This window comes from Falco cherrug, chromosome 1, assembly GCF_023634085.1.
Source record: "Falco cherrug isolate bFalChe1 chromosome 1, bFalChe1.pri, whole genome shotgun sequence".
Classification (NCBI taxonomy): domain Eukaryota; kingdom Metazoa; phylum Chordata; class Aves; order Falconiformes; family Falconidae; genus Falco; species Falco cherrug.
This window is the reverse complement of record NC_073697.1, coordinates 53,109,861-53,132,116: the sequence shown is the minus strand read 5'-3', so window position 1 is coordinate 53,132,116 and position 22,256 is coordinate 53,109,861. Positions and strand designations below refer to the sequence as shown.

Sequence of the window (22,256 nt, the reverse complement as noted above, 5' to 3'; positions counted from 1 at the left end):
GAACAATATACTGAATATGCTAAAGCATCAATAAGGCCGTTACAGTATTTGTTTCAAATGAATGTTTGCAAAGTAGAGCTCTCTGTAACTACACCAAACTTGGAGGTGTAAGTGAACAAAAATGTAGGGTTTGACCCAAGACTGTTGAATTTCCAAATCTGCCAAACTGTTTTTCAAATTTAATTATTATTCTTGCAGCTTTTGCTCTTTCTGTTAAGCTACACTTTTTGAAAAGTTTCATAGAACAATAGCAATTTCTAATATTAAACTAAGTGGATTGTTTTTTTTTCTTTTTTTATGTCTTTAGATCTTGTCCAAACATATGTGCAGCAATGAATCTGGATATACAACCAAAAGGTAAAATTCTTTCAGTACTGAAAAAGGAAGTACTATAGCATGTCTTTTTACCATACTTATTACTCAGTGATAGTTTGTAACATGCAAAGTGTGACAGATCAGAACACTGTAAGATCCTAAAAGTTAAAATGAATTGTAAGAAAAAAGGAAAAGAAATTGATATCCACTAAGTGGAAAATGTAAACCCACTATTGAAGAAAGCAAAAAGGTGTTTACTTACAGACTTCCCAAAAAAATGTTGGCTTCCTGATGTTATACACTGCAAAAAGCCATCAATAAAAGCCATCTTCTTGTTGGGGACTGAAAACATTATGTTGGCTGATGACTTCCAGAAAGCAACTGAGGCAAGCTTCCTTTTACCTTTGCTACCAGTCATGAAGGACTCTCCTCTTTTTGCTGTTTGCTGTTCCAAAACAATGGGACAACGACACAGGATTTCTAAATCTGATTCCATGACAGATTATGGTCAGTAGTAAGCATGTGTTTCAATCACATTGACTTCAAAAGTAAAACACTTCTACTTAGACAGTGGAAAATGATACCATATTTCACAACTGTAGCTGAGCTAAGAGTCATTTAACGCAAAGCATACAAAATTATCTATCTAAATAGGGACACAACTAGACAAATTTATTTGGGATACCATATGTTTATTATGTTATGTGAAATTTGCTTAAGTGCATGCAATATCCATATAATATAGAAGATTTAGATTTAGGGCTAGAAAAAGCCGTTCTGGAAAAATAACACCCAGCAGTCTATCATCTGATTGCAAATCTTTTATTCTCTGTGGATAGCTGGCCATATCACAAAAGCTCACCATAACTGGCATTTATTCACATGCCTTTTTCACAGTCTCTGAAGCAAAGCCTGCCTAGCATTTTGCTTTGTCCTGGAATTAAACTATGCAATTAAGACAAGTAGAAGCTTCCTGAACCCCTCTAGAGGCCAGGCAAAGATGCCCATCTCCTTAACAGGGCAAGGTTTTACACTGTACATTTGGACCAGACAGAGAAAGTGACTCTGAAACCTCCCATACAGGCTCTTCCTTGAAGCTTTTCCAGCCTTATTTTCTTCTGCTGAAGTGATTAGGAGACACTCTGTCAGGATCACAAGGTTTATTAAAATACAACCCACAAGACTATTGCTTTTTGTCACTGGCTGAAACACCACAAACAGTGACTAAAAAACCACTGTGTGTTCACAGACTCACAGAAGTCAATGAGAACAGATTTAACTTCTGCTTTCTCATTTAAAGAAGGGCTATGTTTCTGACATTGGGTTTTCACATACAAATTGCTAACCTGTCATGCTTTTGAACAGACTTTTTTTTTAGGTCACTATGAAAAGCAGGCAAGGTTGCTGCAAAATGCACACCATTTTATTCTCTTGCAAATTAAAGAGAAATTAATTTCTTCCCTTTTCTCCTTTGACATCAGACATTCTCTGTCAAGTGGCAGAAACACACCCACGCATATGCCATAGAAATATAACACTTGACTATTGTTATAATTTATATACTCCATTTATTAATTTCATAAAGGATGTAGCAAAGCAACAAAAAATTTCAGACTGAATAAAACATGATCGGTCCCTATAGCTTGAGGAGACTCTGACTCCTGCCAGCTCTAAGTCTTTAGCCTGCAGGGAAAAAATATTGATGCCAGAAGGTCCAGCTGATTGCAACTACCTGGCACAAAGATCCTGTCCTCTTCCATCCCTGTACAACAGCCAGTGTACCAGAAGCCAGGAAATTTGAAGATGTCCCTGCTCATTGCAGGGGCATTGGACTAGATGACCTTTAAAGGTCCCTTCCAACCCAAACTGTTCTATGATTCTGTAATAAACTGGATGTTTCAGGGTGATATATATAGTAAACAGCAGAAATAACCTCCCCCCAAGTGCTGAGCCTCTTCAATAGCCTTCCACCACCCAGATGGCACGCAGCACATCTCATTCTGAAGGCCTGATATGTACCATGGAACTGACAAGTGAAATATTCATCTTCGCTACCAAAATGTCATCTTTAAATAACAGGAGGAGTGGTTTCTAGCTGGTTCACACTCCTCAGCTAACACAGAGCAAATATTTGGGCATTCACCTTATGTAAAAGGAATGCCTGCAGGAGAGCAGCACCCATGTCTCTCCCTTCATCCCACTGTGCAAAGGAGGTGTTAGAAGAAAAGGAGGGGGAGGGCTGCAGTTCCTCCGAATTCTGGTGAATCCTGTGTAACAGAATATGTTCTAAACCAACCTGGACATCAAACTATAAATGAATGTTGGATAGCAATAAATCACCCCAAAGGCTTGTGTCAAATGGTCCCCTTTTAGCATTAAGCCATGAAATGCCTGGCTAATAGCTTAGGTGTTTACCACTGTTATTCATTTCTTACTGCTGAGGATAGAACAACCATTTATTTATTAACAGAAGTTGCAATTTAAGACACTGGCTGCCTTGTATCATTATTATATTGGTACCACCTAGTTATCCTCACCTGTATCAGTTTTCCTTGGTAATGTCATTGATTTAACTGGGTTCACTTCTGATTTGCACTGGCCTAACTGAACAGAATATCAGACAACTAGTTTGCACGAATAATTCTCCCTCCTCACCGCTGGCAAATGACCCTCTGAGCAGACATAAAAGTACTATGTATATTGAATAAATGAACACTCAATGCCATCTGCTGGGGTATACAAAACTCTGCATATCAGGCTCATGCAGTATTCAGACCTTAAAAGAACAATGGTGACAACTATAAAGAGGCTGTTTAGGTAAAGACTGGGGTTTTTTCAAAACACAGCTGGAAGGCAGGGCTCTGGGATGCTACCCATCCTTCACACACTTCAACACGGGGTACAACACCTCGGCAAGACGTGGGTCTAGTTTTAAGTCTCTCTCCTTGGCATAAAACAGTTTCAGTCCACAGTTCTTCCTTCCTCCTAAGCATTAGAGCATGCTGCAATTGTATATTATAGGTTAAACTTAATAGAAACACCTTCATGCTCTGCTTTTGAAATCAGGTTATTATGTAGCCACAGATGCAAGCTCTGTGAGGCTGCAGGCAGCCTAAGCAAGGATTGCTTCAGCAGTCCTTCCACCACTCCTTCAGCAAGGACACATACTGGACAAGGACATACCACGGTGGTTTTACATTAAGCAGTCACTGCATTAAATGTGTAAATCAGATTAAGGGCAGAACTTCTCAAGTGAACTCACTCTCCTATTCCCCAGCTCTTTGGCCCTGTAGCTCATGCTGTCCGGGCTATACCATGAGCCAACTTCCATAGCCAGGCAGCTACTACCTAGAGTAGTTTATAGCCCAATAGCTGGAGCATTCTTAGTTTGGGAGAGAAGAATTTGGAGCTTCTTAAGCCGAAACCAGGATACCAATTGCCTGGGTAAGTGCTGTGCTACTACTACATAACATAAATCAGCACAACTCATTTTCCAGTTCAGTCGTGAAAGCAGGAGGTCAGATTTTCTTCTGTCACTAAAAGAACAAGATGTTTCTATTCAGAAGAGAGGTTTCCAGACCAGGATCCCAAAGCTCTCCAGGGTGAGCCCTTACAGTTCTGCACCAAGCAGCAAAACTCAGAAGAGAGAGAGGAGTTCAAGCACATCCCTCTCTGGGTATTTTCTGTGGGAGGGCTTAGACTTGCTAGTGGTTGTGAATCCCATTTCCACACAGCTACTTCCTCATGCATTGCACAGGTCAACAAATTCATGGGTGGATTTGCTTCATCTCCGTTGTTTTAGTATCTGTAAAATACTGTGTAGTTGGCAGATTTTTATTCCTTTATATAAGATATTATTGCATCATTTTCTACAGAATGACACCTGCTGACATTTTTTCTTCATTTCATACAGAAAACAGAAGAATTGTTCTCACTAATACCTACCGTTTTGTAAGTATCACACTGTTCCTCTTAAAATTTTACTTTTCTTTCACTTCCTGAGATCTGTTAATATCATCTTGGCTATAACACTGGTAACAGAAAATGCAATCCTCACTGGTTTTTAGTGCAAAATAAAGCATGAGAATTCTGAATTATATATGAGAACTTTTAATTTATTTTAGTGGGAGGTTAGAGAAGTGACTCGCTCGCTAATCAATTCTCCATTTATGGTCTGAATCTGAAATACACCTTTATCACAAGATTATGTGTAAATAACAGAAGTCAAGCTGAACAAGTATATGAGTCATAAACTTCAAGGTTTCATATGTAATGATGAAAAAAAAAGATGAAAAGCTACAGTACACATTTCAATGTCTTCCCATTTGTATCTGAAAGCTGGGTTTAAATTTCAGCTCAGGTGTGTAAGAAAAGACTGCAAATACCTTACAAGCCAGAGAAAGATGAAAAGAAAGCACAGGTCTATTGCCTAATAAGCAAGTGGAACAAGTAAAGAAGGACTAAAGAAGGTTGATGCAATCAATACTTTGGCTGCTTCAGGTTTCATAGAAAGGTTAATTACAATCAGATGCAATATGGGATTAATACCAAGTAGAAGGCAGTAATAGTGCAGAGCGGAACAGGGAAAGAACAGCCAGGAGAATATTTACTTATGATAAAGCACTTAAGGAAGTATTTGAAGTAATTTCTGAGACATTAATTGATTATCTTTGTGGACTTTCCAAGGAGTCCTGAGTTTCTATAGCAATGGAAAAGAACAGTGGTAACCTAAATTTCTTACAAGAAAGCAAGCAAATCCTTGACCAAAGGGTTCATATTACATAGCCAGAGACACCATTAAACAAAGTCAGTCTGAAAGCATCTTTTGGAAATAATAAGTCTGATTATGTAAAAAATTGCTAATGTGAACATGAACGTCTCATCAAGTCCTCAACCCAAAGCAATTTCCTTCTCAGAAGAAATACAACTGTAGCAGGGAGAAATAAAACATTATATGTGACATGCCTTGATTTTTGTTAGGTCTTTGACATTTCACAGAAGATGGTCTCACAAGTAGAAATCTGGAAACCTGGTCTAGATGAAAACGTGTGAAGTGTTTGCACAAGTGATTGAAAAAATACCCACCCTCAGCCTAGCTGACAACAATCTGCTACTGAACTGGAGAGCATTAGGAGGCAGAAGAGCCTTCAAACGCATGTATTATGTAGGGGTCTGTCTACGGTGTGGTGGGTTTTCTTATGTACTTTTATAAAAAGGCAAACCTCACCCTGAAATGTACTATCAAGAACACCTGAAGGTCTGCTTGATGTTGTAATACAGACATGTACAACCTGGAGAGAGTTCACAGGAAAGTAACAGTGGGGATACAAGGTTCAAAATCTTCTAAGTTGGTTGACAATTCAGGAAAGCTTTAAAGAATTGTACCTGTTTAGTGAGAAGGTTAAAATGAAATATAATTATAGGCATTAAGCATAATAAAGGTTGAAATAAAGTGGGTCATAATCAATTTTTTTAGTGTCCTTGGAGGGTAAAACAAATTGATTTAATTTGTAGCACTCAAAAAGCACAAACTGAAAGGACAGTTAACTAGTGGAAGATGACATCTCTGGAAGCTATTGATTCACCATTACTTGTGAGTTCAAGAAGAGATTAAAACAAACATCAGGGAAGATGCAAGTGCGTGGATGCATCTGTACTGTCTCTGGTAGCAAAATACAACTTACAAAGACACTGGGTACCCCCAGTTGAGTTCACTCAGCACTAATCTCAGCTCTGCACTATTTGTACAAGTCTCCTCCTGAAGGAAGCCAGCAGTTAGGTTCTAGCATGTGGGGCTGAGCAAGACTCCAGAAAATAATCTTGAACAAGCCTAGCACAAGTGTATAGATACATCCAGAGACATCCTGAGTCACTCTCAGCACCACATTTCTGTGGACTCCACTATTCAATACATACTTGTTATTGTGTTCACTTGGACTGCACATTTGCTAGCACAAATTCCCAAAAACAGTGCATGTTCTTATTTTAAAGCATAACATTTGTGATGAGCTAGTTAATATGTTCTTGCAAGTAACATATGCAAACAGTCAGTACAATACAAACACCACATGGAAAATACTATAATGCAAGGCACAATTTCAAATGTCTGCAATGATCATAAAAGTAAACACTCATCATATTTTCAAGAGTGGTGACAGGCCAAATTCAGAGATAACTAAACTGGCTCTCAGATGGCTATTTTATGAATCTAAATAAAAAATTTAATCCCCAAAACTTCTGTTCAACTACTTTCCAACCCTTCGATTTCCATCAGAAAATTTCCTATGCACCAAATGTCTGGTTCTGGTAATCAAGTATTAATCTTGAACTTAAAATTTATTTGTATTATTTGTGTATCTCCTCTTCTATCCAGAACAAAGATCTGACAATGAAGGGCAAGAGTGACTTACAATCTTCCTCCAAGGCATCTGAGGAGGAAGAAGGTGACTATGAGACTGTGAGTTCTTCCACTCTGGAGGCCATCCATGCTTTGAGAATCCTTCCAGCCAAACCTCAACAAGAATCCGAATATGCAGGTAACTCTTGCTGTCTGCAGAAAGAAAGTGAGCAAACCTAGAGGTAAACAGGAACAGTACAGACAGGGTTTTCAGTCTGGATATTTTTTAAAATGAAATGGTTTGACTAAAAAATAAAATAGTAGGCAGGAACAAGAGAAGAGCTTTGTCTGCACCTTCATATTCAACAGTTACCCTTATTTCCATTAGATTACATTATTATTAATAATTACATGCTGCTTTTGTAATTTCAACATTACCTTCATGGGAGAAATTCTATGACCCTATTCCACCTGGAATGTGCAAAAAACTGACTGCTCAAATCCACAACAGTTTCAGAAAAGCCTAGTGCTATTTAAGGCTAGAAATCTTTAAGCTGGAAAACTTACTAAAGAACACATGAAACTTTCCTCCAGATGATAATTGCAGATCAAGAAAGGTAGTACTGTTTTTAAAGGCATTCTCTGCCAGTTTCAATAGCTGTAACAAGCTTTGAGCTTATTTCTCAGGCATTCTTAACCTTGCAAGATAGCTGCATTAATCAAGTTTTGGTTTACTAAAGCCATTCTAAGTCACATTTAATGCCCAAACATACATAGCCAATTAATATCCCATTTACAGAAGTGAAATATCATTCTAGCTATCCATTGCCCTAAGCCATTATAAACACTCTATGGAGGTTTTAAATCATTTAAAAACTGGGGGGAAATCCTAAACAAGGAAGAAAGGAAACCAGAAACCAAAAATGTCAGAAAATACAGGATCAATACAGGTATGAAAGCTTGATCCAGTTCACAGAGGCGGCACAGATTTTTCTACTGATTTTTGTGCGAGTTAGTTTGATGTCTAAATAGATGGCTTTTAATGTGACTAAACTTAGCAGTGTGTGAGCAGATCACAATCAGTCTGAACGTCCAGATATTCTACATTATGTTCCAAAGACTCATTTGTGCATTTTATTTGGAAACCTGAAGTAAATTCCAAAGACTTGTTTGATCTTGGTAAAGACTTCCAGTTAGCAGTCAGAATTTTTGGTTGTTTATGTAAGACTGTCCTGAAATAGCAAAAAGACACCATTTTGTGTGTGTGATTTCAGAGAAAAAAAAAACATTAAACAAAAAGCTGCTTTTTGCCTGTGTGTTATGCCCGGTAACTATAATGTGGCAGGATACAAGATTGAAGAAAGTTCTGAACATTTATTTCAGAAAGGCAAAACAATGCTAACATCCAATTTTGTCATCTTTCATAGACAAATAACAATGTCCTTGAGACATAAAATTAATGACTCGAAAACACATGCTAGTGTACAAGCTGTGCATTTGTTTTAGATGGCCATGGGTGCAGCATTTATTAGAAGCTGAAGTAAAATTAAAAACCTCTCTAGAGACTAAGCCACCACACCCCTTGCCAAACCAGACCACCACAACAGCAAGGGAAGAACAAAGGTTCAAACGAAAAATTCAGTAATCTATTCACAGTTTAGGTCAAATTTCTTCCTTAACTCTGTACCAGCTTATGAAGGCTTTTCTTTTTTAACCACAGTGAGGAAGTTAACCATAAAGCTATTACCAGGGTCATGCTTATGCCCTCAATACAGCTACTAAAATAATGGTTGAGTTCTGAAAAGGAAAAAATTAAAATGCTACAAAAAATGGCAAGATCTGACCTGAAAAGCATATTTTGAACATTAAACCCACTTCTCCTTAAAACACAGCATTGCTGAATTACTCAGGCTTGATTTTTCTTCCTCTTTTACAGATAAACATTGTTTAAGGCCTTTAGGCACCGCTTCCCCAACGAATAGCCAGGACACATCTCAGCCCCCTCAATACTTGGCTGTAAGTAAAGATCTAAAACCTTATACACAAACAGGTTTCTCCTTTTCTGTAATATCATTTAAAGTTAAGTGCAGTCTATTTAAAGTCCTAGCCACACAACATTTGACTGTATGAGGTCACACAAGGTCCTGTGAGCTGTTCCTGTTTCACTTTCCACCAGTGTTCTTGCCACTTGCTTTCACTTGTTGACTGCTCAGATCTACCAAGAATTAGAGGAATCCCAGTCAGGAGCAGCACCATTTCTACTACACATAATTTCAAGGATGATGACTAAAACACATCTTTATTTTGTTTTATTAACAGAAACACACGCCTGTTCTGGAGGGGAGGAGCATGTCAAGTGTTAGAGGTATAATAAAAATAAGACGACCTGTTTCTGCAATCAGAAATAGAAATTGTTGCTTCCATATTTAGCTTTTGTAAGCCAAGATTGCAGATGATAGACTAGACATGGTTTTCAGAACAGCAGCTGCCTTCCAAAATAATCATACTGCAAATTTTGCAATACTGTTTCAATTCTCTAACATCAAAGTAATTATTTACAAAAGGAAACATATTTTATCTCATGAGGTCTCTGTTCCTCAAGGGGCAGAAAAAAAAGCCATTCAGTTTAAAAACAGGGTTTTCCTTTTCCCTACAATTATAAGGAGGGGGATGGGGAAGCCTGTGTCTCCTGAATTGTTCCACCAATAGGCTGCAAGATCCCTGCTATGCTTTGCTTCTCCTTCTCAGAATCTTGTGCTTTTTGGCTCCTTAACCTTCTCAGGCATTTTTTATTAATATATTGTAAAGCATAGTCTAATAACTATTTTTAAATAGTAATAACAATTTTAGCAATTCCTATTAAGGATTTACATCCCAGGGTAACTGTTTACAAAAGCTACCTGACAATGTTCTCCTACCAAAATATTATAATTCTGTGGTATATCACCTAGCATATATTTTTCCTCCATTGTTTTACCTTTCACTGTAAATTTGCTTCAAAATCCAGTAATTTTGAGTCACAAGTGTACCTTTAACTTTTGGGTTTTTTCAGTTTCATTTCTTGTGGTGAAATCAGAAACAGAATATCTTATTCTTCAAGAATCGAATGAGGTGTCCAACTGTTAAATCCTCCAATTGATGGTTACTCAATCATAAGATTATTTTAAAAGTATATAGAAAACTACTTTTAAAATAATCGATATACTTTACATGTAGCAGTATCTCATGAAGTCAACTACTGAAGGGATAAGTATCTGATTAACCTTGAAAAAGAATGATATTTTTTCTCTTAGCATTTTCAAATCTTTGAACTATATGCTGACTATGGTCAAAAAGAATGCAATTGCCAAGCCAGGAAAATATGATCCTTTCTATGTTTGCTCTAACAGCTGATTTTCAGAGAGTACGTATTATATTTGATCAGAAAATATTTGCCGGAAAAATAATGCAGAGATTTCCATGTAAAACAATTTATTTTTTCCTTTTAGTTCATATTACAATACAAAACATAGAGCCAAATAATTCCTACAGACTGTGAGAAAGTAAGGACTATAAAGCCTGCAAAATGAAAGGTTAGAATGAGATTGACTCTTGTGAGCAAAACCTGATGTAGTTTGTAAAAAAGCTGAATTGAGTGAGAATCAAGTGAACCAGCTTCAAAAGCTGCAGAAATCATTAGGTAAGGTCCCACTGACAGTTTGCCAGTTTATATAAAGCTTCAAATTCCACCAGGATTTAGCAGGTTAGATTTACGTGTTTGTCTGCCTCCACGAGATGTGTGCTGACATTAAGATGAACCAAAGATAGTACAGGCAGGTAAACTAAACTCTGCAGTTTGAGAATGCAACTTATACATATTTTTAGTACCTCCTTAGCTAACACTGCATATAACTACACTTTTACTAACTGTCTCTTAACATTTATGCTTATGCCCAGTGCTATTAAGTGGGTTTGCCACAAGATGGCATGAACAGCACAGAAGAATTTTTATCAACAGTTATTTTCTAGAATTTTTAAATATTTAAGGTACCATGATTTTATTCAGAGTAATTTGTTATGGTTTACGTTAAGAAGAACTTAAGATATATTGCATCTCTTTTTGCATTTGGTAGGACTTCAGTATGTAGAACTTACGAAAATATTTTCAAAATCAAAATCTAATGCAAAAAGAGTAAGATAGGGTGTTTTATTAATAACATGTCCTATGTTCATTTACATAATCAGTCATATTTTCGTAAATTTGAAAGCAAAAAAATAGGTTTACTTTCATTGTTTGTCAAGATTTTTAGAAATTTCTATATAAAAATCAAAACAGTCAAAAAATGCATCCCAAATAACTTGATAAGCATATATGTAGTCTCTGAATTATATTTAAATTTACAATACCTGAATAAATATCACTGTCAAATGTTTCATTCTGAAATCCAGAGGTAAAACGAAAGATCACTCTGTTTTATCAAGTATCATGATGATTTTACTCCTTTATTGTAGAATTTAAGCTGAAAAAATCAAACATGTTTTTTCCTGCTTTAACTGATTCTGGGTTATGTCTCTTATGAAATGAATGTCAGTGATATTAAAAAGATTTATTGGCTACAGCACAGGAAGATTCTCAACACTTCTATGATTGCCATAATTATCTAAGTATATTTAGTCTGGTTTATATGGAGAGAAGCACAAATGGTTGAGAATAAATTGCACCTGCATCCATCAGTGAATCCATCCATAACAAAGGCTAAATAAAGTACAGGTCAAACAAAATCCTCTCCACTTCCAATATGCCTTGTTGGAAGCCCATTGGCCTCATGCACAGAACAGCTAACAGAGAAAATACGTGCTTCAGTGACCTCTCTTGGGTCTAGACTGTGACTTGCCGTCATTCCCACACAGAACAAACTCCCACTGAACTTCCAAAGCTTCCAGCTTCTTCTAGGTTCACATAAATTAACGCTCCCCATTCAGTAACAGGAAAAGTTACAAAGATACAGAGATACAACATGACCTTGGAGCAAAAGGTTCTGGAAGCAGAGCTGGTAGGGGTTGGGGGAAGCGGCTGCAATACTAATAAAAATACTAACAACAATACCAGCGTAAAGCTATACATTTATTTATGAATTATATGGATAGCACTGTATTAAAGATCATTAATCATTATTTTTAGGAGAAAGAATGAAAATACATGGACCCCAGGTAAGTAGACAGTCATCATTTAAAATTTTTACAGGTAGTTTTGCCATTTAATATAGTTTTAAAGGCAGGCTACAATCTTGCTAGCAATACCTGAAGGGTAAGAGCACTCACATCTGCAGTCCAAAATTATCTCACTTACTTGCATTTATGGTTTACGTAGATGTCCTTTACCACTCAGTGATTTTAAAATGGCATATTGAACTATGACATATGCTGTAGAGCACATGAACCCTTTGTTGACACAGGCATGTCTGCTTGATTTAAACTCTTTACATTTCTTTTAGTAATACAAATCAAAAACTGACACAGATATTTGTTTCCTCTGTTTTCCAGGACCCTATACCTCCCCCACGGTAAGATTACTTATGAGATTACTCCCCTGCTGTCCTTGGGGAACTCAATGCTAACGAACACTCACATCCATCTGTACCGCCCATGGCAACGAGATGGCTGGAAATGAGCTGGCATCCTCTTGCCACCTGGCTCTGTTTGGACTATTTTAGGTTCTGATATGAAATTAGAGAACAAAATGAGCCCTGAGCATTCACAGCAGCAGCTCAGTGTTGCAGCACTAACAAACTAGTAGGTTGCAACAAGGCTTTTGCCGTTGGTCAGATTCTACTGTCCGTGCTGTTTCTCCTTCCTCCAGAGGTCAGAACACACTACTCCTCCATCCAACCCCTTCCCCCACAATCCTCAATGCTATTTAACTACTTACCAGGAACGAGCTACAGCTGCACATCATCCATGTCAGCCAACCCACTGCCTTCGAGGCAAGGCCACAGCTGCATGTTATCAATGCTAATCAGCCCACTGCCTTCATTCCTCTACAGCTCAGGGCTGCATCTTCAGAATCAGCTTGGCTGAGCCTACCACCAAGCTGAGAGTCTAGAAATGTTGAATCCTGTTCAACACAGATACAAATCGTTGGGGGGGGAAAAACCTTCCATCAATTTGTATTGGTGCCTTAGGCTCTGTTTACCGTGATAATAGTGACTTCATTGCCTCTTAAATCTTTCTGCCAGTTTTCTTTGCTACAAACCATGGTCCATATAAATTAACTGGAATATTGCCATTTACTCCCACAGAAGGTGGACCAAGCTCTGTTCCATGAATATATGTTTCTATGATATGCCCACAAACAAAAAATTAATTGTTTCTTCATTTTTTCAACCCCAAACACTAACTGCTACAATTAAGACATCCTTCCAAAAGGTCATCCAGGCCTGACAAGCTTATGCTTCTGTGCCTGCAATGACTGCTGTAAAAGCTATAAAGAAGTTTAAAATATGATTGGTATTATAGACATATTCAGATTATTTAAGATTTTAACTTAAGGAATAAGAGTATAAAAGGATAGTGTAGCTTCACAAATTCAAAATTGTAAAAGCACAGAAATCTCATTCCATTCCACAAAATTTCACTATTTGTTTCTGTTCATATTACAGTGGCCAGGATGGTTCTTAATCCTCTCACCTGACTTAATTTTGGTCTGTACCACACAAACATGCTGCAGGAGCCCGCTGCAGAAGGGCAGGTCTGCAGGGTAGCATGGAGGCACCTCCAGTGTTACTGACCCAAGCTCCCCATGCTGCAGCTTCCCGCTGGAGCTGGGCTGACTGGCTGGTCTCAGAGCACAGGCAGAGCGTGCCCATGTCTGCCAGAAAACACTGGGCACGTGTTACCAGTGGGTGTTCTGGGATAAAGAGCATTTTTTCCTGTGCGTCTAAACTGCAGTGTGTTCCCTGGCTGGGCCTTATACACAGCCATATCCACCCAGAAATATCAACAGCCAAGAGCTGTACTTGGCACATACCGGTGAAGCGCATGAAAGCAGCGTTAAATGGCATGTAACACAGTACAGTAATGTCTTGCAAATGTAGAATATTATCCAAAATTACTGTTGCTATTGAAGGGCCCCAAGAAGGTCCTGGACCTGAGCTAAGCTCAGCACAAATACACTGAAATACCCTTGGAAAATTCCAGTGGTTTACTCCTTGAGCTTGCACTTATAGCAGTCCCTGCACTTCTTTTACTCCTTAACAGTTCTTAACATTCCCCTTTGACTTCCCTAGACCTCTGAAGACACTGCCAAAGCAGTATCAGCCACTTCCTCCAGAGCCAGAGATAAGCAGACAGTTCTTCTACATGCGGAACACGCTCAGCCAAACTCACACCTTTTCAATATCGGCAAAAGTAACAAGGTATGGGTGCATTCCTCATCCTCGTTCCCTGAGAACCAAAACACTCCCTCCGGTCAAACCACAAGTCTTCACTGCCATCACACCTCTGCTTTTACTTAAGAAAACAAAAGTTATTCTTTAGACAGCTGTGAATAATTGAGAGAAGTGGTATTTAGCGTAATGTGACACAGGCATTTTTTTAAAGAAAAAACTGCCAAAATAATGGTAAAGGAGTAACAAAGTAGGCAGAACTTCCACGAACGCTTTGTTTAAGGTTTCTCCTACTTTTCTGTAGTAACATTTAGAGGTTTTGCAACCCCTTCTAAGTAGAAACAATAGCGCTTGCTCAGCACAGTTGGTAAATCAAGTGACAGGGAAATACAGTGACTGCAGCAGAGATACAGAAAGGCACTCCATATCCCGGGGACAGTCCATTCAGCAAAAGAAATTACTAATCTTTAGCCAGAAGTCTTGCTCCAGCCCATGAGACCATGAATCCAGACCACGAGTTGCTTCTTACTCTTTCCATCTTGCCGTCCTCCCTCATACCACACCCATGTTCATTCAGCATCCTGACACAGCAGTGTGGATGAGCACCAAGTCCTGAAGCACAAACCTCTTGTGTCCAGCTGCACGACCAAGCATATGCATATGTCAGGTTATGAGTTTGATTGCTTTTTTCACACAACACTCTTACCCAGTTAGACGAGCACGTATGTGCGCTGCTGCTGCTCACTGCCATGTAACCAGATGCAAATGCGCTCTTGCTGTGTGACCAAAATGCACATTCATCATGGGGGTGGTGGTGGGCACATGCTGGGAAGAGGAACGACACACACCCAGGGGCCACAGGGTATAACGCTCAAAAGCCTCTCAACGAAAACCTATTGCAGCCAGAAGTCTGAGCACAACTGAGCAGTGTCAATCCTGTCCATCCCTCTTTAAATGGTTTCAATTTCAGTTCATCAGGATGGAATTTTGCTTCATTTTACAAAGGTCGCTACAAATCCCGGGGGGAGGGGGGGGGTGGGGGAGTGGAGCTTACAAATCAGTGAAATAATCTTCTGCTTAAACTTAAATATATACTTAAGGAGTGAGCTTAAGTATGGATTGTGGGGTTTTTTTTTCCTGAATGGTGCTTAAATTCTTTCATGGATTAGGTTCCAAAAGCTGCTGGCTGCTAAGACATTTTACTAACATGAAGTAGCTTCATAGTCAGATGTGTGACCTGACCTATAGCTGCAAAGTTCCAAGTCCCATGACTGATTCCCTCCCTTGGTAGGACAGTACATACATTGAAAGCTCTGTGAGAACTGTTATAAACCACGTTTGCCAGCCAGACATCAGTATACAGAGCCCTTGGATTTGAAAGGTCCTATTGTAAAGCAAATTTCTTTAATATAAATACTTACCATTTCTTATTCTAGAAGTAAAAGGCAGCAGCAAAAATCATAACCACAAAGCTCCACTTCTCATTATAGTTATAGGTATCAAAATAATTCTAATAGTTTGTTGGGGTATTTTGATTGTACTAGGCTTTTTAATCACATAAGTAAGAGAGGAGTGGCACACACTAAGACCACATGTGATCTGGAAAGACACTTCCCAAATTTCCCACACAAGCACTTCACTCAAAATATTTCTCACCCATCTTCAGTCCAGTCACAGCTTTTTAAGGAGAAAGCATACGTATGAACTGCATTGTGGAGGAGTACGGCGCTATGACCGTTACCTGCAAGACTCCAAGCAAAGCTGTCAAACCACAGATGTGATTTAGAAGCGTGAGTCCTGTTTTCCAACAAGATTTGGAAGACTTACAAAATTAAACACATCATTATTTATACAGTCTATAAATAGCCTCATAAAAAACAGGCATGTGCAGGATCCTGGAATGTATTTTAGAAGCTTTGGTGTGATTTCAACTTCTACATGCCTGTGGTAAGCAGGCCATGTGAGTAGCAAGTCATCTCATGGTGGAGGCCAGCCCTGCCAGCACACCTTTATTACTGCTTCTTTGCCATGTATCCAATGTCCTGAATATAGGCTTTCACACAAGAAATAATGACCTCTGAGACCAAGCTAACAAATTGCAGAAGCTAACACAAAAGCAACTATCCAAACTCAAAACAGTTCCTCTCCTTCCTCCCAGCCTTCCTGAAACTTTCCCCTAACAGACAATTCCCAAATTTCTTGCCTCTTTAAGCCTCCATGCTGATGTTTTCAGCACAGGTACAAGCAAAAGACCCCTTCTCACTGAAAATGTGTTGAAAAATAGCTCCCAGGGTTTTCTATGATGTATTGTCCTTTTGCATTCTCTCTGATTTAGCAAAATAACCTGGTGTCTTATTTTCTCTGTCCAGGAGGTAAGCTAAGCAGGGACTACATCCTGGAGCCTTCAAAAAACTGCTAGATATCCACACCTTATATTGCTAAATAACTTCTAAAATCTGGTCCTCTATCTCTTTTATGATGAGATACATGCTGCTAAAAAGCATGAGTGTTCATCATATCCAGGATATCTAACAAAAGATGTCAGACTCAATACATTGTCCCTCTTTGAGGGCAGAATATTTTCTGACAAACCTTCTCAGGAAAGAAAGATATCCCTGTTGATCAGACATATCAGGAGAAGGCAGAAAAATAACTCAAATAACATACTTGAATCAGGACCATGAGGAGCATGTCCATTCCTCTTCTTGGTTCACACCTCCTTTCCTTTGCCCTTTCCATTCTGCCTCTGTGCATGTTTCTTTTGAAACTCTTCAGTCTTCAATGAACTTACCTCTATTTATAGCTAACTTTAAAGTTCATAATAAGACTTTTTGGTATGAGATGAAAAGTGTTTAAGAGAGCCGATAATCATTCATCTCTCTTTTCCCCTCCTCCCAAAATAAATCCTTAACAAAGACTTTTCTCATTTACCATAATGAATTCAGTGGATGCTATTTTTTTAATGGAAGTCTATAACCTTCTCCTGCAAATAATTTATGTAAAAACATAACCAGCCTCTGAACTTCTATAGCAGTAATAAAATCCTTCCCCTGCTAAGGGCTGTTAATTTTCAGTGATGATGAAATCAAAGTGTTTAAGTACTCAAAGTGATTTCTATTTTATGATAATGAAATGTTTTGCATATAATTCTTTCTTTTCCAGACATCTATCTGTTAAGGAACTAAATGAAGTAAGTAATCATCTTTGTATATATCAGGACCATAAAAAACATACTCATTCCATGGCTGCATAGCCTCTCCTGTAACAGTATTTTAGCTTACTAGGTAAAAATACTGTAAGAATCATATTAGCTTTGGGTCATAAACGCATCTATCTTTAATGTGTGTAGCATTTTCACTACTGCTACTTTCTGAATAGCAGGTACGTTCCTGAAGTTGCTTGCAGAAACAAAAACATACATACAGCACAAAGCTACCTTTCCAAGCATCCACATAAAAGCGCATCTTACAACTGACAGATGCTATGTCTAGGGTGCCTATGAACAGTGAGCAGTGGGACAGACACTCTCATTCAGAGAAGCAGAGATTCCACACATTTTTAAAAGCAGAAAACTGAAATTATAAGGTCAACAGAGGAGTATAATAGTATTACTGTGATGTAAATACAAGGCTACCTCAAAAATAGGATGACCCTTTTCAGTAAGGGGAATAAAAATCAACAAATTTTATATCCAGAATGAACCTCACCTGTTATCCCCCAGCTCCCTTCACCCTCTCCTCCCCCCACTCCTTCCCTAGGGCCTCCACAAGCCCTGCAAAATCCATCACCCCAGACAAATAGCAGCTTTGCCTGCAAAATAGCCCCAGCAGCAACTGAGGGGGCCACACACTGCTGCTTAGGTGCCTGCGTGGTCCCATGGCTTCCTCCAGCAGAACTCCTCACTGCTGTCCCAGGTAGGGACCACAGCCACAGTGATGCATGGCCCTCACCACCCACCGAGCGCCCCACAGCACAGCCCACCTGCCTGAGCTCACACTCCCCTATGTCCCCAAACCTCCTGGGCCACAGGCAGCCCTGTAAGCCTCAGTACATCCACCAAGGGCAGCTCTAGGCTCTGCTCCAGGCACCGCTGACACATGCTCTCTCAATGCCAGCAATGCTGAAGCTGAAGCTCTGGGTTCCCCTGTCCGACAGGTTACAAGGGCGCTTCCCTCCCTCCCCACTCCTCCAAGCTGACCAGTTCTCCTCCCAGCATGGCCACCTCCAGCCCCACTGAGAGAGGTGATGCTGGAAATGCACCTATAGACATATGTAAAGCAGTAACTTTTACACAGACACCGGTAACAGCAAGTGATTTTTTTTTTTTTTCCAATCCCAGTTTCTATAAAAATTTTGTAATGAGTTCCTTCACTTTCTGCTCAGCCCAATGAAGTCAAGCAGAGGAAATGGGTTTAGCAATAAAGGGGTTTAATTATGACAAGTGGTTTCCTATAAGATGCATTAAGAGATACAGTCCCAACAACAATGCAGTGTTAAAGGATGTTTGTAAAATTCAGAGACAGGTTATAATTTATGACATTTTGTGTTTCTTACTGAATGTTCTATTTAATGTTTAATTTAAAGATAAACATATTAGTTTCTGTTGTGCTGGGTTTTAATCTCATTGCAAGGAAAGAAAGGAATCTCTATACTAGTGAAGCCCAGCCATTCCCCCCCACAGTGGGCTGTAGCACAAATCTATAGACTGGTCTAGCTCTAACTTTCAAGTCCTTTGAGTTTTTCTTCCCCACAGTTCTGACTGGAAGGCTGTCCCAAACCTCACTCTTTCCACAGCTAGAAACTCTTTCAGTTTGAAAGATCAGTACGAAACATGGTTTGATTGCAATATTGTAATTAATGTTTAATGCTAAAAAGATTACATATTGGCAAGATAATACTTTAACACAAAAAAGCTTTGTCTTGGCCTAGATACTGACCCATTACAAACCAAATATGAACACCACCATCACCAACCCAAGAACAATATCTTACATCTGTAATTAATATTTCTGGCTGGGCACTGTACAGCTGCACAAATACTGCAGCTCCTAACAGCCTCTTAGTTTGGCAACATCTTAAGGAGAAATATTGTATATCTCATAACATGGAAAAGATAAAATTTAATTTGGATCACTTCCCATTCATATAGATCTGCAGACACAAGTAGTTTGAGCGTGACGTGGAGAAGGAGACAAGAGTTTGGTGTCTGAAACAAGACAAATTTCAGACACCAAACAGCTGGTCTAAGAGGTCTGAGAGCAGGACTGCCCTTCACCAGGTCCCAGACAAGCTGTAGAAAGGGTCAAGACAAGCCTCCTGAAGTTGGAAAGGACAAATGCAAAATCCTGCCGCAGGACAGACTAACCCCCTTGGCAGCAAGGACTTGGGAACCATAGGCTGAGCACAAGCCACTGGCATGCCTTTGGTGGCCGTAAAGACTAACTGCATCAAGCTGTCTTGACAGAAGTGTAGCCAGATGAAGGAAACAGACTTTTACTCATCACTCATTAGACAAAACCTGAAGTACTGCACAAGGCTGCAGTTGACAGAGTGGGCAGCAGAGGGTCACCAGTACAGTCAGGGTGTGCCACACCTGCCCTGGGAAATGAGGCTGATGAGGCTGGGCTCCCTTAGCCTGGAGGGGGGGGTGGCTCTGGGAGAACCCAACAGCAGCTGCCAATGCATAAGAGATCATTATCAAGAAGGCAGAGCATGGCAATTTAGAGAGTGCAGAGTGGAAGTACAAGAAGCAATGATCTTGAAGTGAGAGGTTTCAACCAGAAATAAGGACAAAAAAAATTAAGCGAGGGTATTTATGGGGATGTTGGAACAGGTTGCCCAGAGAGGCTGCAAAATCTATGTTCTGGAGGTTTGCAAGACCCAGCTGGTCAAAGCTCTGAGCCTAGGTCTCAGAATTCCCCTTGCTTTAAGCAGGAGCTTGGACTAGAGACCTGCCTATGTCCCTTCTGACCTGAATGAGACTATGAATTTCTAAGTAATGGCCAAACATTATTGGGGAAGTAACTTCAAAGGCATACTCAAACTGCAACATGTACAACACAAGTCTTCTCTTAAATATTTATTTTAGTCTTGAATCACAGTAACAAACAATTACTATTCCAATGTGAATCAAAATAATACAGAAATACGGTGAAAGTTTGAGTCAAACTCTGGTCTTTAGATGCCTATCATTCAGTTCTTTATAATGCAATATGCTGAATTAAGACTCTCCACACAGTGATTTTGAATGATGTATCTGCCATGACAGTAAAAATAGCCATACCGTCAGGTAAGGAGCCTGAAAAGAACTGACCGATTTTAACCTATGGATAGTGTATCTCCAGTCAATCAAAATCAATCTCTTGATTTAATACAAGATCAATGAAGGAAAACCATATTATAAATTAATCTGATGCACGACAGTCATCATGAAATGGTGATCATTGCAGTAAACTGTATATTTACTTATACCCCTAAAACTGAGTTCTCGTTGTTGCCAGTGGACAGAGATAAGGATTCAGCCTGAGTTTCTGACAAAGTGATAAGGTACTAATGATTGAATGTCTATAAATTGGTTTAGAATTAAAAGATAGTTGGGCCTGTTGGGGTAAATTCAAGTTGGTAATAAAAAAAAAAATATTTACTATGTTATCATTTTATATAGGCACGTGGAGAAGAACAAGGTTAGTACTTAATATTAATATATCTTTCCTTCATATTCCAAGAACAAAATATTCTATCATTAAAATTCCAGCTGAAGTAATCAGTATAGGAACCTGACATCTATCCTGCTATGTAGCATCAGGCCATCTGGCTCTATATTTAAATGACTAAGAGACATGGGTAGGCATCTGCTGAGAATAAAGAGATTCAGAGTGACCTCAACAGTCGTGGAAGACACAGTGGAAAAAAGGAATTTCACTTAGCATTAACTACAGCAATGTGGGGAACCAGGGTATCACGTTTGTTCTAAGTAAATCCAAGGTTCCATGGAAAATACAAGTGAAGGGAAGGATATCCTGAAGAGAAAAAACTGGATTAATCTGATCTACACAGAGAACATCACCCTTCTCTCCATCTTTCTCCTCTTCCATAATTTGAGGGTAAGAATTTTGAAAGAAAGATTTTTTTAAAGTTTTAGGATTTAAAGTTACAAAACCCAAGTTTTCTTCAAAAAAAGTTTTAAAAACACTAATTCTTTAGATGTGCATACAGCTTTGAAAAAACAGCTTAAGCCACTTGCTGTGTCTGCATGCATGAATGTCCATGAAAAAATGTTACACTTAAATATTTTGAAGATAGATACAGGATACAGGATTTTTATGCTGTTTACAACTTTGTGTTAATGAGTTCATAATTTCCTTTGGCATTTCCTTTTGTGGATTAAGGCACAGTTTTTCCTGATTTTCATCTAGAAACAGTGTTAACTCCATTAATACATTCAATGCCTATCTATCCTGTCCTATAAAAAGGATTTATGAACCCTCCATATATTTCTAGTACAGCATTCTACATTACTTACCATTATGTTAAACCATACTTGGCATCAGCAAAACCTGTAATGTTCATCATGTGACATTCAGTACTAGTATAAATGTTTCCCACTGAAACCATTAGCTGACTTTAAAGCCAGGCTGACTGCAGCCTATTAGGTTTTTCTACTGAACTGCCTCCCCCTCATTATGGAATTTAGTTAATTCACTTCACGGTAGTTGCTAGATACTGTCAAATTACACACAAAAGCAAATAAGTTCTGTTTTTATTTATAGTTACAAAGTTTGGGAAAAAACCTGAAACATCTTTTCAAGCACAGCAGTATAAACTAAAGGATCATCCTGAACCCAGGTATGAATATAAGAATTTCATGAGTTTGTACTAAATGCTTCAAGAACTAAACATTCTGCCCTAGAAAATTATACTTCCCTATGCAATAAAAGCAAAATGATAACATTCTCTGATGCCATGTAGTGATATACTATGTTTTGTCCTTATGCATGACAAGAACCATTTCTGGAACTGCTTTCAAGCTATTGTAATTGCACATTCCATTTTTATCTTTAATAGCATACTACTGTATTATATTTTTGCCTCACTTTCCATGATAAGATGTTCAATATCCTGTATAAAGAAGCTCTGCCATCTCTGGCCTCAGCATTTCCTCTCCCCCTTATTTTCTGTTTTTATATACAAAGAATACACTCTAGGTCTTTCAAAGACCAATTATTCTTCCAGAGAAATCT

At 38.7% G+C, this 22,256-nt stretch overlaps 1 protein-coding gene across 3 annotated transcripts in view; it reads left to right on the top strand.

Moving 5' to 3' along the window:
* The window catches only part of CLNK (cytokine dependent hematopoietic cell linker), a 63,545-nt gene that overhangs the window by 28,300 nt on the left and 12,989 nt on the right, over nt 1-22,256 (top strand). The window contains exons 4-14 of one of the 3 annotated variants that reach the window (XM_055701572.1): nt 308-357; nt 4,229-4,266; nt 6,689-6,851; nt 8,589-8,668; nt 8,972-9,017; nt 11,814-11,842; nt 12,176-12,195; nt 13,918-14,046; nt 17,179-17,206; nt 20,681-20,699; nt 21,786-21,861. In XM_055701572.1, coding sequence (XP_055557547.1) covers nt 308-357; nt 4,229-4,266; nt 6,689-6,851; nt 8,589-8,668; nt 8,972-9,017; nt 11,814-11,842; nt 12,176-12,195; nt 13,918-14,046; nt 17,179-17,206; nt 20,681-20,699; nt 21,786-21,861 — 678 coding nt within the window. Of the gene's footprint in view, nt 1-307; nt 358-870; nt 4,267-6,688; nt 6,852-8,588; nt 8,669-8,971; nt 9,018-11,813; nt 11,843-12,175; nt 12,196-13,917; nt 14,047-17,178; nt 17,207-20,680; nt 20,700-21,785; nt 21,862-22,256 lie in introns of those variants that run through there. The other 2 variants (XM_027800684.2, XM_055701581.1) reach the window with 2 other exon arrangements.